This window comes from Callospermophilus lateralis, chromosome 1 (genome assembly GCF_048772815.1).
Source record: "Callospermophilus lateralis isolate mCalLat2 chromosome 1, mCalLat2.hap1, whole genome shotgun sequence".
NCBI lineage: Eukaryota > Metazoa > Chordata > Mammalia > Rodentia > Sciuridae > Callospermophilus > Callospermophilus lateralis.
Genome location: NC_135305.1, coordinates 196,674,311 through 196,689,544, shown reverse-complemented (window position 1 = coordinate 196,689,544; position 15,234 = coordinate 196,674,311). Strand labels below are relative to the sequence as shown.

Below are 15,234 nucleotides of genomic sequence, written 5' to 3'. Positions count from 1 at the left end.
ACATGTACTAAGGATAATAATGTCCATCTCATTCCACCATCTTGCTTACCCCCATGCCCCCTCTCTTCCCCTCCCTCCTCTTTGCCCTATCTAAAGTCCCTTCATTCTTCCCATGCTTCCCCCAACCACATCCCCATTATGGATCAGCATCCTCATATCAGAGAAAACATTTGGCACTTGATTTTTTTGAATTGGCTTACTTCACTTAGCATAATATTCTCCAACTCCATCCATTTACCTGAAAATGCCATGATTTTATTCTCTTTTAATGCTGAGTAATATTCCATTGTGTACATGTACCACAGTTTCTTCATTCATTCACCTACTGAAGAACATCTAGGTTGGTTCCACCATTTAGCTATTGTAAATTGTGCTGCTATAAACATTGATGTCACTGCGTTACTACAGTATGCTGTTTTTAAGTTCTTTGGGTCTAAACCCAGGAGTGGGACAGCTGAGTCAAATGATGGTCCCATTCCAAGTTTTCCACGGAATCTCCATACTGCTTTCCATATTGGCTGCACCAATTTGCAGTACCACCAGCAATGTATGGAGTGTGCCTTTCTCCCTATATCCTCGTCAACACTTATTGTTGTTTGTAGCTTCCTAATCCTTAAAAGACTTTTCTGTTGAGGTCAATGATAACATCAATGAATGTAATATTTTAATAACATATAATGAACTATGTCGAGAAAGGGAAGATTTAGTCAGGTATGGTGGTGCAGGCCTGTAATCCCAGCTACTGAGGAGACAAGGCAGGAGGACTGCAATTTCAAGGACAACCTGGGAAATTTAGGGAGGCCCTGTCTCAAAATAAAAATTTTAAAAAGGGGTGGGGTTGTGGCCTAGTGGTAGAGAGCTTGCCTACCATGCACAAGGTCCTAGTTTCAATCCCCAGTACCAAAAAAATAAAAATAAATGGGAGTATAGGGAAGATATGCCACAACTCAATGAACCATACCTTCCAAATGACCAAAACAGGATGTTGCTCTCCAATGAGACTCTTACATAAAAGCAGAAAAGATATCCAGCCACTATATGCGCAGATATCAACAAAGAAACACGAGAAACATGAAAAAACAAGATTACATAACTCTTTCAAAGTTTCATAACTCTTTAGTAACTGAACCCAAGGATATTAAAGAAGAAGAAATGCCAAAAAATTCAAAAGATTGATTTTTAAAATTATCAATTACTTCAAAGAGGACACAAATAAAGAGCGGAATAAATTAAGGAAGACAATACAGGATATGAAAGAACAATTCAGTAAAAAGATAAGTATCCTGAAAAAGAACCAAATAGAAATTTTTGAAAAGCTCAATAAGTCAAACGAAAAACTCAGTTAAAGGCTTCACCAAGGGAGTAGACCAAAAGGAAAAAAGAATATCAGATCTTGAAAACAAGGTAGAGGCATTATCACATTTAGAAATTAATGAAGAAAAAATTTAAAATTACAAACTATGAGACACAATTAGGGACCAAATCTACAAATAATCAGTTTAGATTAAGTTAAAGGCTAAAGGCACAGAATTACTATCTATGAGACATGATTAAGGGACTGAATCTACAAATAATCAGTTTAGACCAAGTTACAGGCTAAAGGCACAGTAAACCTAGTAAGTAAATAACAATAGGAAATACCCCAAATCTTGGAAAAGATATGACCATTCAGCCACGGGAAGCATTTAGAATCCCAAACAGACATGACCAGAAAAGAACCTTTCCATGACCACCACATTATGGATAAACTGCTGTGTTAGTCAGCTTTGTGTTGCTACGACCAAAATACTTGACAAGAACAACCTGGAGGAGGTAAAGTTTATTTAGGACTCATGGTTTCAGGGTTCTCAGTCCATATATGGTCAAATCCATGGCTCTGGGCCCGGGGAGAGATATCACATCAAGGTAGCAGGGCAGGGTGGAAAAGAGCTGCTTCATTCATGGCAGCCAGAGAGCAGAGAGAGGGAAGGGGGAAGGGGCTACAACAAAGAGCAATCTTTCTGGGCATGTCCCCGGTAACCCACCTCCTCCAGCCATGCCCCACCTGTCTATGGTCACCACCCAGTAAGATCATTCAAACTAGAATGAACTAATTAGATTACAGCTCTCACAATCCAATCATTTTACCTCTGAACATTCCTGCATTAACACAGAAGCTTTGGGGGGACACATCACATCCAAACCATAACAATTGCCAAAAGTACAGAACAAAGAAAGAACTAAAAGCTGCAAAAGATAAACTCAAGTAACATATAAAAGGCAAATCCAGCATCATAATAGCAGATTTCTCAGAAGAAACTCTAAAGGTCATGAGGGGCAAGGAATGATACATTTCAAGGCCTGAAAAACAAAACAAAAAAAACTGCCAACTATATCCAGTAAAGTTATCCTACAGAATCAAAATAGAAATACAACCCTTCTAAGATAAACTCAAGGAATTCATAACCATAAAAGAAGATATATAAGGGACTCCCACACAGGAAGAAGAAGCAACAGAGATACAATCATGAGAGCATAGGGGGGAAAATCTTACTAGAAGAGTAACAAGCAACTGAGAAAAGGGAAGACTCCAAAATGATTAATTCAGTAAACCAATAAACCTCTAAAATGAATAAGGAAGAAAGAAATGAACAAAGATCATTCAAAAACAAAAGAAAAGGGGATGGGGTTATAGCTCAGTGGCAGAGTGCTTGCCTCGCACATGTGAGGCACTAGGTTTGATCCTCAGCACCACATAAAAATAAATAAAGTAAATAAAGTAAAGATATTGTGTCCATATAAAAAAAGAAGAAACAAAAAAACAACAAAATGACAGGAACCCGTACATACCTTTCAATATTAACCCTGAATGTAATTGGTCTGAATTCTCCAATTAGGAGATACAGACTAGCTGATTCAATTAGGAAACCAGAGCCAGCTCTTTGTTTTCTCCAAAATAGAGCCTTACCATGAAGAACATACACAAACTGAAAATGAAAGAGGGAAAAATGGTATTCCAGTCAAATGGAATCCAAAAGCAAACAGGAGTAGCTATACTCATATCTGACAAAACAGACTTCAGGCCAAAATTGGTCAAAAGAGATAAAGGTCACACCATACATTGATAAAGGAAGTAACCTATCCATCCATCCATCCATCCATACACACACACACACACGTGTGTGTGTAAAACAATTGTAAACATATATGCACTGAATGTCAGAGCACCCAGTTTTATAAAATAAACACTATTGAATAAAAACGGAGAGATGGATCCCAATAAAATAATAGTGGGTGACTTCAATATTCTAATCTCACCCATAGATAGTTCATCCATACAACAAACAAGCACCAGAGTTATATTATACTATAGATCAAATGGACTCAATAAAAATCTACAGAATAGTCCTTTCGAGAGTGACAAAATACACATTCTTTCCATCAGCACATAGAACTTTTACAAAATAAATCACATTTTAGGGCATAAAACAAATCATAACAAATATAAAAATAAGATTTTTTGCATCTTTTCAGATGGTACCAGAACAAAATTAGAAATCAATACAAGAGAAATTGAGAAATTGAAGAAAACACAGAAATACATTGAAACTGAATAGTAGTACCCTTTTGAATAAGCAGTAGCTCACTGAAGAAATTGAGGGGTATGGAGGGGGAACTTAAAAATTCCTAGAGTTAAATAAAATGAAAGCAGAACCTATGGGACACAGTAAAGCAATTTTAAGAGAGAAGTTATAACTATAAGTGCCTCTAATTTTTTTTAAAAAAGGATATATCTCAAATAAATAATCTAATGATATATGTCCAGGCCTTAGAAAAACAAGAACAAATCAAACCCCAAATCTATAGAAGGACAGAAATAGTAAAGACTGAAGCAGAAATAAGTGAAACACAGACCGAAAGAACAATACAAAAGATCAATGAAACAAATAGTGGTTCTAAATAGATAAATTTTTAGCCAAATTAAACAAAAGAAAGGGAAAGAAGACCCAAATAAATAAAGTGAGAGTTGAAAAGCAGTTATTACAACAATCAGATCATTAATAAATATTTTGAAAAATGATATTTCAATAAACTAAAAATCTAGAAATGAACATATTTCTAGACACATGTGACCTGTCAAAATTAAACCAAGAGGATATCAACCTAAATAGATCATTAATAAGCATTGAGATTGAAGCAATAATAAGGTCTTCCAACAAAGAAAAACCCAGGACCAGATGGATTCACTGCTGAATTTTACCAGACTTTAAAGAACTAATATCAATGCTCCTCAAACTATTTTCATAAAATAGAAAGGGAACAAATACTTACAAATTCAGTCTACAAAGCCAGTATCACCCTGTTACCAAAACGTGATAAGGACACAACAAAATAAGAAAACCATCGATCAACATCCTGATGAACAAAGATGCAAAAATCCTCAAGAATGAGCTGGGGTTATAGTTCAGTTGGTAGAGTGCTTGCCTAGAATGCACAAGGACCTGGGTTCAATCCCCTGCACTTCAAAAAAACAAAATAACAACAAAACACAAACAAACAAACAAAAAAAAAAACTCAAGAAAATACTTGCAAATTGAATTCAACAATTCATTGAAAAGTTACACCATGATCAAGTTGGTTATATTCCAGGGATACAGAATGGTTTAATATATGAAATTCACTAAATGTAATTCATCATATAAGAAATCAACGATAAAAATTAACAGTCATTTCAATAGATGCACATAATGCCTTTGATAAAATTCAACATCCCTTCATAAATAAAAGCCCTAAAGAAACTAGCTATACAAAGATCATACCTCAACATAATAAAAGTTAAATATGACAAACCCATAGTCAACATCATACTGAATGGGGAAAGACTGAAAGCATTTCCTCTAAAATCAGGAATGAGATAAGAGTGTCTACTCTCACTACTCCTATTCAATATAGTACTTGAAATTTTAGCCATAGCAATCAGGCAAGGAAAAAAAATCTTTTTTAAAAAGGAGGAAGGTGAATTATCCCTACTTGCAGATGATATGGTTCTATAGATAGAAAATCTGAAAGAATCCACCAAAATTCTCTAGAACAGATAAACTAATTCAGCAAAAAGAGGGAAATAAAATTAGTCTACAAAAATCATCAGCTTTTCTACACACTAAAAACAAAACAAGAAATAAATCAAGGAAGCAGTATCATTCACAATAGACTTTAAAATAATAATAATAATAATAAACCTAATCAAGGAAATGAAAGATTTATACAATGAAAATTATAGAATATTGAAGAAAGAAAATGAGGACAACAGTACATGATGAAGACTTCACCTTGTTCATGGAGTGGGAGAATTGATATTGTTGAAATGGCCACAGTACCCAAAGTGATTTATGGATTTAATTCAATCCTCATCAAAATACCAATGGCATTCTTCACAAAACTAAAAAAAAAAATCATAAAGTTCATATGAAAGTACAAAAGGACCTAAATAGCTAAAGCATTCCTAAGCATAAAGAACAAAGCTAGAGACATCACAATACTTGATTTCAAAATATACTATAAAGCTACTATAACAAAGTAACCTGGCATTGGCACACAAATAGATTGTGGACCAATGGACTAGAACAGAGAACCCAGGAATAAACCCTTTAGTCTATAGCCATTTAAATAATTCTCAAGAAAGGTGCCAAAAATACAGGTTGAAAAGAACCTCTTTAAAAAATAGCACTAAGAAAACTAGGTATTTGCATGTAGAAGAATGAAACTTGATCTTTCTTTCTCATCCTGCACACAAATCAACTCAAAATGGATCAAAGAAGGACCTTAATGAAAGACCTGAAACTTTGAAACAACTAGAAGAAAATATTTCAAAATATTAGTATAGGAAGCAGTTTTCTGAATAGGTCTCCAATTGCTTGGGAAATAACAGTAAGAACAGACAAATGGGATGATATCAAATTAAAAAGTTTCTGCACATCAAAGGAAACAATGAATAGAATGAAGAGACAACCTATAGGATGGGGAAAAAAATCTTTGCCAGCTATTCATCTGACAGAGAATTAATATCTAGATATATAAAAAACAAAAACCAAATTTACACTAAAAGAATAAGTAATCCAATCAATGGACAAATGAACTAAACAGACACTTCTCAAAAGTACAATGACCTATAACTATATGAAAAATGCTCAACATCTTTAGCCACCAGAAAATACAAATTAAAGCTACACATTTAGAGATTGGGATATACCTCATGGTAGAACATTTGCCTAGCATGTGGAAGGCCCTGTATTCTATCCTTAGCACCACGAAAATGAGCAAACAAAAACTCCATTTAGATTCCATCTCACCCTAGACAGGATAGCTGTCAGAAGGAAAACAAAAAATAACAAATGCTGGTGAGTATGCAGGGAATGAGGAACTCTTATATGCTACTGGTGGAAACGTAGGTTAGTATAGCCATTATGGAAATCAGCATGAAGTTTCCTCAAAAAAACTAAACAGAACTATCATATGATCCAGGGAGTAGTGAAGACAGAAAGGAGTATTTAAGCATAAATTAATGATATTATGAATGAAAATAAGTACAATAGATACTGAAAAAAAAAAACTCTTGAGTTAAAAATTTTAAAACTCAGACAAAATGGACAAATTCCTAGAAAAACAAAACTAGGAAAGTGACTCAAGAAGAAATACCTTGAAAAATCCTATTTGGGGCTGAGGCAGCTCAGTGGTAAAATGCTTGCCTTGCACACATGAGGCCCTGGGTTCGATTCTCAGCACCACATAAAAATAAACAAAGATATTGTGTCCATCTACAACTAAAAAATACATATATTAAAAAAAAGAAAAACCCTATTTGTATCAAATCGTTAACTTCTCACAAAGAAAATTCTAGTCTCTCATAACTTTACAGTTCAATCTGACTTTCAAGGAACAGTAAGCCAAGATTTCCAGAGAACAGGAAATAAATGGATATTCCTCAATTTAATTATATAATATTGGTATTAATTCCAAATCTGACATAGATAGCATGAAAAATAAGTTTATAGACTCTAATCACTCAAAAATACACATGCCTTACCAAATATATTGGTACACAGAAAATTAAATAATAAAACAGATGGACTTCAGAAATACATTTAGATATATAACAGATAGAAAATAGAGGTAATGTTGAAGATCTTTTTAGGAAGGTTGGAATGGTTGATACATGAATCTGGGAATATTGATAATTCTTATGGACAGAAAGATAAAAATTGGATTCTTATACATATAAGATCCATATCATAGCTATTAAAAACTAAAAAATGGAGCCAGGTGTGGCAGTGCATGCCTGTAATCCAAGTGGCTTGGGAGGCTGAGGCAAGAAGATTGCAAGTTCAAGGCCAGACTCAGCAACTTAGTGAGGCCCTAATTAACTCGGTGAAACCCTATCTCTAATTCAGAAAGGGGTTGGGGAATGCGCCTCGGTGGTTAATTCCCAGTTAAAAAAAAAAAAATCTGAAAATCAAAAACATAATTTTTCAGCTTTCAGAAGAAAACCGTTCTCAGGATAGGGAAGAAGTTCCTTAACAAAGCACAAAAAACACTAAGTATAAAAGAAAAGACTGATGGAGAAAATACTTGTCAGATAAACGTTAATATCAATTCAAAGACCAGGTACCATGGCAAACGCCTGTAATCTCAGCAGCTCAGGAGGCTGAAGCAGGAGGATTGTGAGTTCAAAGCCAGCCTCAACAACTTAGCCAGGCCCTAAGCAACTCAGTAAGACTCTGTCTCAAAATAAAATACAAAAAAGGGCTGGGGATGTGGCTCAATGGCTAAACACCCCTGGGTTCAATTCTCAGTACCAAAAAAATAAAAAATATCAATACAAAAACTGTATTGAGAATATAAAGAACTTCTGCAAATAAATAAGAAACAAGTAACTCAACAGAAGAAAAATAAACACACACACACAAAAAAACCCCAAACATTTTGCCTAAGAAGAAATACGTAAGACTAATAAATATATGAACAGATGTTTGACATTACTGGAATTCTGGGAAATTCAAAACAAAAACACAACCACTTTTTTGGCACAAATTAGGTATATGACAACAATAGAGCATTGGAAAGAATGTCACTAACTTGAATCTCTTATCCATTGTTTATATGAATGTAAACTGGTAAGACCACTTTGGAGAAAAATTAATATTACTTTATATAAAAAGTTAAATACTTGTATAGAGAAAAAATTAATATTACTTTATAAAGTTAAATATTTGTATAACCTATAATCAACCTACTCCTAGAAAAAATGTGTACTTGTAGACCAGGAGACATCGACAAAGTCGTTTATAGCAACACTGCTCTTACTAGCAAAACACTGGAAACAACACACGTATTCATTAAAAGGGAAAACAATAAGTAGATTCTGGTATATTCACACAACAGATTACACAGCAATAAAATGAGTAATAGCTAAACAGAGCAACATAGATCACTTTGAGAAAAATAATTTTTCAAAGAAAAACAATTCTCAGAAGATATCATACACATCTTTTACAAAGTAAACAGGCAAAAGTAAACATCAGTAAAAATATATCGAAGATAAAATTTTTCAAGAAAGAAATCAAACATACAAATTACTTGATAATATTGCCTTGATGGTAAGGAAGGGACAGGGACAATATTTATAGATAGTTGTGTTATGAAATAAATGAAGAAGGGCAACGTATGGATTGGTAAAATCAATCAATCAATCAATCAATCAATCAATCAATCTAAATGCCCAATCTATGAAGGTAGCTAAAGAAAACAGAATAAACTCCAAGAAAAAATATGATTTAAAGAGATCAAGACATGGAATAATCTAATTCTGCATTACTAAAGTTTAAATAAAGCTATATTAATCTTTCCTGGATATATTTCTCAGTCTGCTTCAAGAAAGTCTATTAGTAAGTTCCTAGAAATGAAACTTGTGAATGTGTACATTTAGCCTTTTGAAAAAATTTCCCTAGTGGCCCCACAGAATAGCTATACCACCAAAAGTATAGATCACCACCAAAAGTATCTCCTACCTCCTTGCCAAAACCTGACATTATCAAACTTTTTTGGGTTTTCCCAATACACTAGGTAATAGCTCATTATTTAATAGCTCATATTTAAATATGGGACTAGGTGAGCATCTTTTTATATATTATTGATCATTTGTATTTCTTCCTTTGTTCATAGCCGCTTAAACCTCTTTTTCTAATAAAATTAATCCACCTTATTCTCAGTAATTTTTAGGGGTTTTTTATTTGTACATTTAAGAATATAGATCTTGCTTATAACATATACCTGATTATTTTACCAACGCATCTTTGGTGTGGCATGTTTTGCCATATTTTACTCACAAATTTGCCATTCCTTTTTGTTGTAACTAATGAATTCACAGTTTTTAAACTAGCAGGTCTCTCACCTGACTTTCCAAGGATAAGGCATGGGGAAACAATATATCTAGTTCCTAGCCTTTCTGACTGTGGAACTTTATGGTGTTTCAAGCCACTTCAGTGAAGACAAAAAAATGCAGAGGCATCATCAGAGTTTTAAATGTACAAGCGTAACCCCAAGCTGGACTAAAAGAAATTTGCTTCTGACATGATTTGGACTCTGGTGCCAACCATAAGTAAGTAGCACGTAATAGTATATGAAAGTAATGAAAAGCCTACAAACGTCTGTGTCCGATTTCAACACACATGCTCATTCAGTCCCATGTGACCTCATGCAAGGTAAAAAAGAAGACCAAGCAAACCAAAAAAGAAAAAAGAAAAACCTTCTTTAACTAAAAGGAAAAATCTTAGGTGTATAGATGTTTAAACTTGTAACTGCAGTACATATCCCCAGAGACATCTTACCTGTTAGGCTGCCCTGGAATATATATAAGGTAGTAGACATCACAGACAGGAGGAGGCAGAGGCACCAGTCCTTGAAAAAGTCCATGGAGTGCTGAAACCAACCAGCAGGCAAGAACACCCACTCAATGACACCCATAACAAGAGGGAAACCTTAACTGCTCTGCTTGCCAGGATCCCACAATTACACATAAATACTGGACTGCACCTTAATGATTCCAATTAAAAAAACTGCAATTATTTTCACTCATGGGATTGGTTTATAAATTTTAGAAAAGAAAAATTTGAAAATTTATATAATATTAATTTTGCAAACTCAACTATTAAAACTGTGAAACCAAGTATAATTGTGTACTTGATTTTGCATCACCCAGAATTATAAGGTTCAGTTCCCTCAGTCGGGACAATCAAATCTTCCTTTATCAAGCCAACAAACACGGAGTATTTAATTCTGTGATGTATCCCTGTAAGTTTAAAAAGGATGGCTAGGAGATAGCTCAAGGGTAGAGCACCTGTCTAACATATATGAGGTCTTGGGATCAATCCCCAGCACCACAAAAAATAAAGAAAAAAGGAAAGCAATTATATAAATAAGGGTGGTTTAATTTTTTAAAATGTGTCTAGTAGTTTCTTTCATTATATATGACTAACAAGAGCTTTGTCTTCTCAATGTTTTAAATTATCTACTACAGGAGTTGCTCATTATCTCTTATGAGACAGTTTATGTGTATTTTCAGAATTAACATCTCAAAGTAACCATAAGAGAAATTAAAACTTAAGGCCAAGCAAATTGATATTAAAATTTATAATCCAAGTCTTAGGCCAATATTCAACTTGCATAAAACATGCTTTTCAAAAAAGGGAATGATTTCAACAGACTGCCTTTTTATAACACAAAATAATTAGTTGTCACACTATCATCAGCAATCTGTTTAAATTCTAATAGTTGTTAGTCTAATATATAATAGTTATATGTAATTTCCATTGAAATTAAAATTAGTTCAGCTTGATAAAATGAAGCACTAAGCTACACCAACTTAATAACCAGGTTCTTTACTGAGATAGTTTTAGCAGAGGCAAATATTAATATCCCTATAGGACAGCTTGGCTGATCAGTTATTTGCAATAAAACTAACTGCATTGCCAAATAGCATTTATTAAGCATAAGAGCATCCAAAAAATGATACTAATAACAGTAGTGCTATTTAATACTTAGTGTCAGGTACTCTAACAACTGGCAACAACCCCATCATGTAATAACTATTACTATTTCTATATCACACATGGGGAAATTAAGGTGAAGAGTGTTAGGTAAGCTAAGTAAGATCACATACTCATGAATAAGAAAGGCTGACATCTCAATCCAGAAAGTGTAGCTCCAAAAATAATAGAGAATAAAATGTGAACAAGTATATGTAAAGACAATCCAACTCACTAATAGATACAGATAACAAACATTATTATAAACATTATATAACTGACTCCTCAGGAGAAAAAAAATCTACATCCTGTTTGTTGAGTGTATAATAGTGAAAAATAGAACTTGAGGATCTTTGGTTTATGAGTGAAAGCTGGATAGAAACACTAAAATTTTAAAAACAGTAACAAACTAGAAAATGGGTAATAGAAATGTGTGAATTAAGTATTCTTTAAATTAGCAATAAAATGATCAGATAAAAAGAAAACACTAATTTTTCTCAGTGGATTCAAAGTGAAATTAAAGAGATGAAAATAAGCATATTATTCCAGGTTATGCTTGTTAATGGCTTCAAAGGAGAAGGAGAGACTTCTCTTGACATCAGCATTAAAGCTAGTGAAGAACTTAATAGGATGGTAACAAATGCAACCAAAAATAGCAGAAGAGAACATGACCTGAACTGCAAGCAAACAAGAATATCATAATTCAAAGAATTCACATCCATCCATGAAGTGAGATTGAAGGTGGATAGGAATTCAACAAGATTTGAAATGTTAGTCTTCACTGTCATACAAGTCTACAATATAAAGTAAAGGGGTAAGCCCAGGAAAAGTATGAAGGCATCATTTACCTGAACAGAAAATAATCAAGACTTAAGGTCCATTAGATGAGGACTTGGATGCACTTGCTATGTAGAATTAACCTATGAAGAAGATGGCAACTTAGGTAACCTGGTTCAAACTTTCTTCCAAATTTTGCATAAAAACGATAGCAAGGAAAGGACAGTAAGAGAATGGAAAGTCTAACTTAATGGCAGAAATCATTTAAAAGCCACAAAAACATTTAAAAATAAAAATATGGCTAGAGTTAATTTTGAGACTCCCAAGTCAGGAAAGACTTGTTATGGTAGTACTCAAAATTTTAAATTGCCCTTACAGACTCTGAAATAAGAACAAAATGAAAATGTAAACCTATGAAGATATGTTAATCTATTTATGAACCTTGTGGCATGATTCAAAAGTTATTACTAGTGATGAGCCCATTGTGGATCTTTAAAAAAAAAAAAAAAAACTGAAATTTTGGGATTTGGAGTACAGCTCATTGGTAGAGGAAATGCCCAGCATGCATAAGGCCCTGAGTTCAATCCCCAGAACAGAAACAAAAACAAACAACTCCCCCCACCAAAATTCCTTAGAATACAGTTCAGAAATCAGGCTACTACAGAAAGAGATATAATTACTTATTTTTATTTTATTTATTTTACTTTTGGGGTATAAACAGAAAATGTTCCATGGCAAAATAAACTAAAATCTAACTAAACCAGAAGGGAAACAATTTCAAATAGTAGACTTGAGACACAAATAGCAGTAGCTCTCATGAGAAGGGTGGAGTTGAATCACACCCTAGTGTTGAATTACTAGTACTCTTTCTGCTTGAGCTGGTTATGATTCCCCAGAGTAACAATTCAATATTCATACTTGCAGCTTGATGCCTGTACTAGAAAAATGTTCACAACAAGGCTGGAAGCAATGCATAATTCTAGGGGACATCGTCCATATTACAGTCTCTGTGGGTGGTGTCCCCTGCAGTTGTACAGACAATTTGTGCACCCTGACTTAGCCACATTGATTCCAACAGTTTATTGTGCATGACCAAGGTCTTGCAGGTTTGTATGATAAGCATACATTCCTATACATTGCTTCTTTGTCATCACTTTCTTAGTTTAAAATGATCTAAGATGCCAAAGAATATTCTGATCCAAATAGTTTTTATTAGAATATAATATGATCATTTTCATACAATCCTTTGTCAGTTAATTTTCTTCTTTATTAACTGAGTAGAATGAGTTCATAACAACAGTGCCAAACAACATCTGATGACTAATGACAGATACTCCGAAGCCCCCCAAATGTGATCACTGACACAAAGAAGCTAAAATTCTCACCCTGTTTCTGACTCAAGGTAAAAAGTCTAGCATACTGATGACAGCAAAGTTGAGTAATCTGGCATTTACAGAGTGACTCTGGGTGAACTCAGGAAGAGATTAAGGAATTATTCCCAACATTTAAAGAAAATTCACACTCATTCTCAAAATGTTTTTAAAAGATTGAGTACAGCCAGGAAGTGGAGTCATTTAGTCCATCTCTTATTGTATGTCAGCATTTCCTAAAAATTTTTCTGTGGACTATTAAGAGGGTTTCATTGTTGATAAGTTTGAAATGCCACAACCACCCAACCTGGAACATCACCACGCACATTAGCCTATTAAGTCTCTAAGAAGTCCTGTAGTCAAGGAATTGGTTTTGTTAATGCATAGTTTCCCATACTTATTTGATCACAGAACCAGTTTTTGTTTGTTTTGTGGAACATCAGCAACAGGACAAACAGTTTGGTAAAGGTTACTCAAAGATTATTGTGTATATAAATTTTTTCTTAAGAATTAAAATGTAACAGCACCCAAAACTAAAATAAGATCTCTTTGGTGATTGCAAAATATTAAAGAAAGTTGCAGTGCCTCAGATAAATTTTTTGGTACTAGGGATTGAATCCAGGGGCTTGCACATGCTAGCAAGTGCTCTACCACTGAGCTACATCCCCAGCCCCTTTTAATAAGTTATTTTCAGGCAAGGTCTCCTTTAGCTGCTGAGGCTATCCCTGAATTTATAATCCTCCTGCTTCAGCCTCCTGAGAAGCTGGAATTACAGGCATGTGCTACCATGCCCAACAAATGTTGGTTGACAGCTTATTTGATAAAATGACAACCAAAATAAAATTTACTGTATATTTAGTAATGAAAGAAAGACAAAAGCCTGTTTTATAGTACTCATGTCACTTAGCACACACTTCTCATATTGATAAAAAAAATATAGCAATATTTGAGACTGACAGCATTTGAAGTACTCGGTAAGAACATACCATAACTGTGCTTATTTTAAAACCCATTTATCAGACAACATCTAAAACTCCCTGACTTCAAGAACTCATAATTTTAGCAATAATCTTTCCTTATATTATTAATTATGATTATCTACTCATACCAAAACAATGGCACCTACTGAAGATCATTACAATACTTACCACATTACAAAAAGAATCCAGACCAATGCTATGTACATACTCTAGTACATTCTGGATTAGACCAAGTAAAATTTAACAACAAGCTGAACAGCATTCTATAAAACAAAAACAAAAAGTCGGTTAGGCTAATTCTGACTTTCTATGCTATGGACTCAGTGACAAAGAAGATAGTCTTGGAACTTGATAACTGAATCAAACCTGAACTCTTTTATCTAAAATTTATCTACACTTACCTTAAGAGAAGTTCTTTGGGCAACTTTTTGTTAATAAGGCCTTCATCACTATTTGAGAAAACCTGAAAGAAAAAATAAAAATTATGAAATTCTTCCTCCATCAACAAAAAATTACGTTTTTCATACTGGATCAGAACAGCCTCAATCATTGTCTACAAATAAGATGATACTAATTTCAAGAAACCTATCACCCTTTCACAAAAACAGCAACACTCAGATATTTGTGTACTACATTGTACTGGAGGTTCTAGCCAAGGCAATTAGATAAGAAAAAGAAATAAAAACCATCCAGATTGGAAAGCAAGACATAAAACAACTTTTATTTGCAGATGATATGATCTTATATATAGAAAATTCTAAAAATCCACAAAATCAATTATAACTTATCAAGGAGTTCAGTAAGGTGACAGAATATACAAATTTATGTTATTAAAGAACAACCTAAAAATGAGTTAAATAGGGCAATCCAATTTATAACAGGATCTAAATAAATAAAATACTTAGGAATAAGTTCAAAAGTACAAGTCTTCCATATTGAAAACTTATATAAAACATTCAGAAAAATTAAAGATATACATTGAAAAAAATATCCACATTTATGAACTGGAAGACTTGATAGTATTATATACTACAACACCACTTCCCA

At 33.6% G+C, this 15,234-nt stretch overlaps 1 protein-coding gene across 1 annotated transcript in view; it reads right to left on the bottom strand.

Moving 5' to 3' along the window:
- The window catches only part of Fbxl2 (F-box and leucine rich repeat protein 2), an 85,160-nt gene that overhangs the window by 59,882 nt on the left and 10,044 nt on the right, over positions 1-15,234 (bottom strand). The window contains exon 2 of the mRNA XM_076843213.1: positions 14,589-14,650. Coding sequence (XP_076699328.1) covers positions 14,589-14,650 — 62 coding nt within the window. The remainder of the gene's footprint in view (positions 1-14,588; positions 14,651-15,234) is intronic.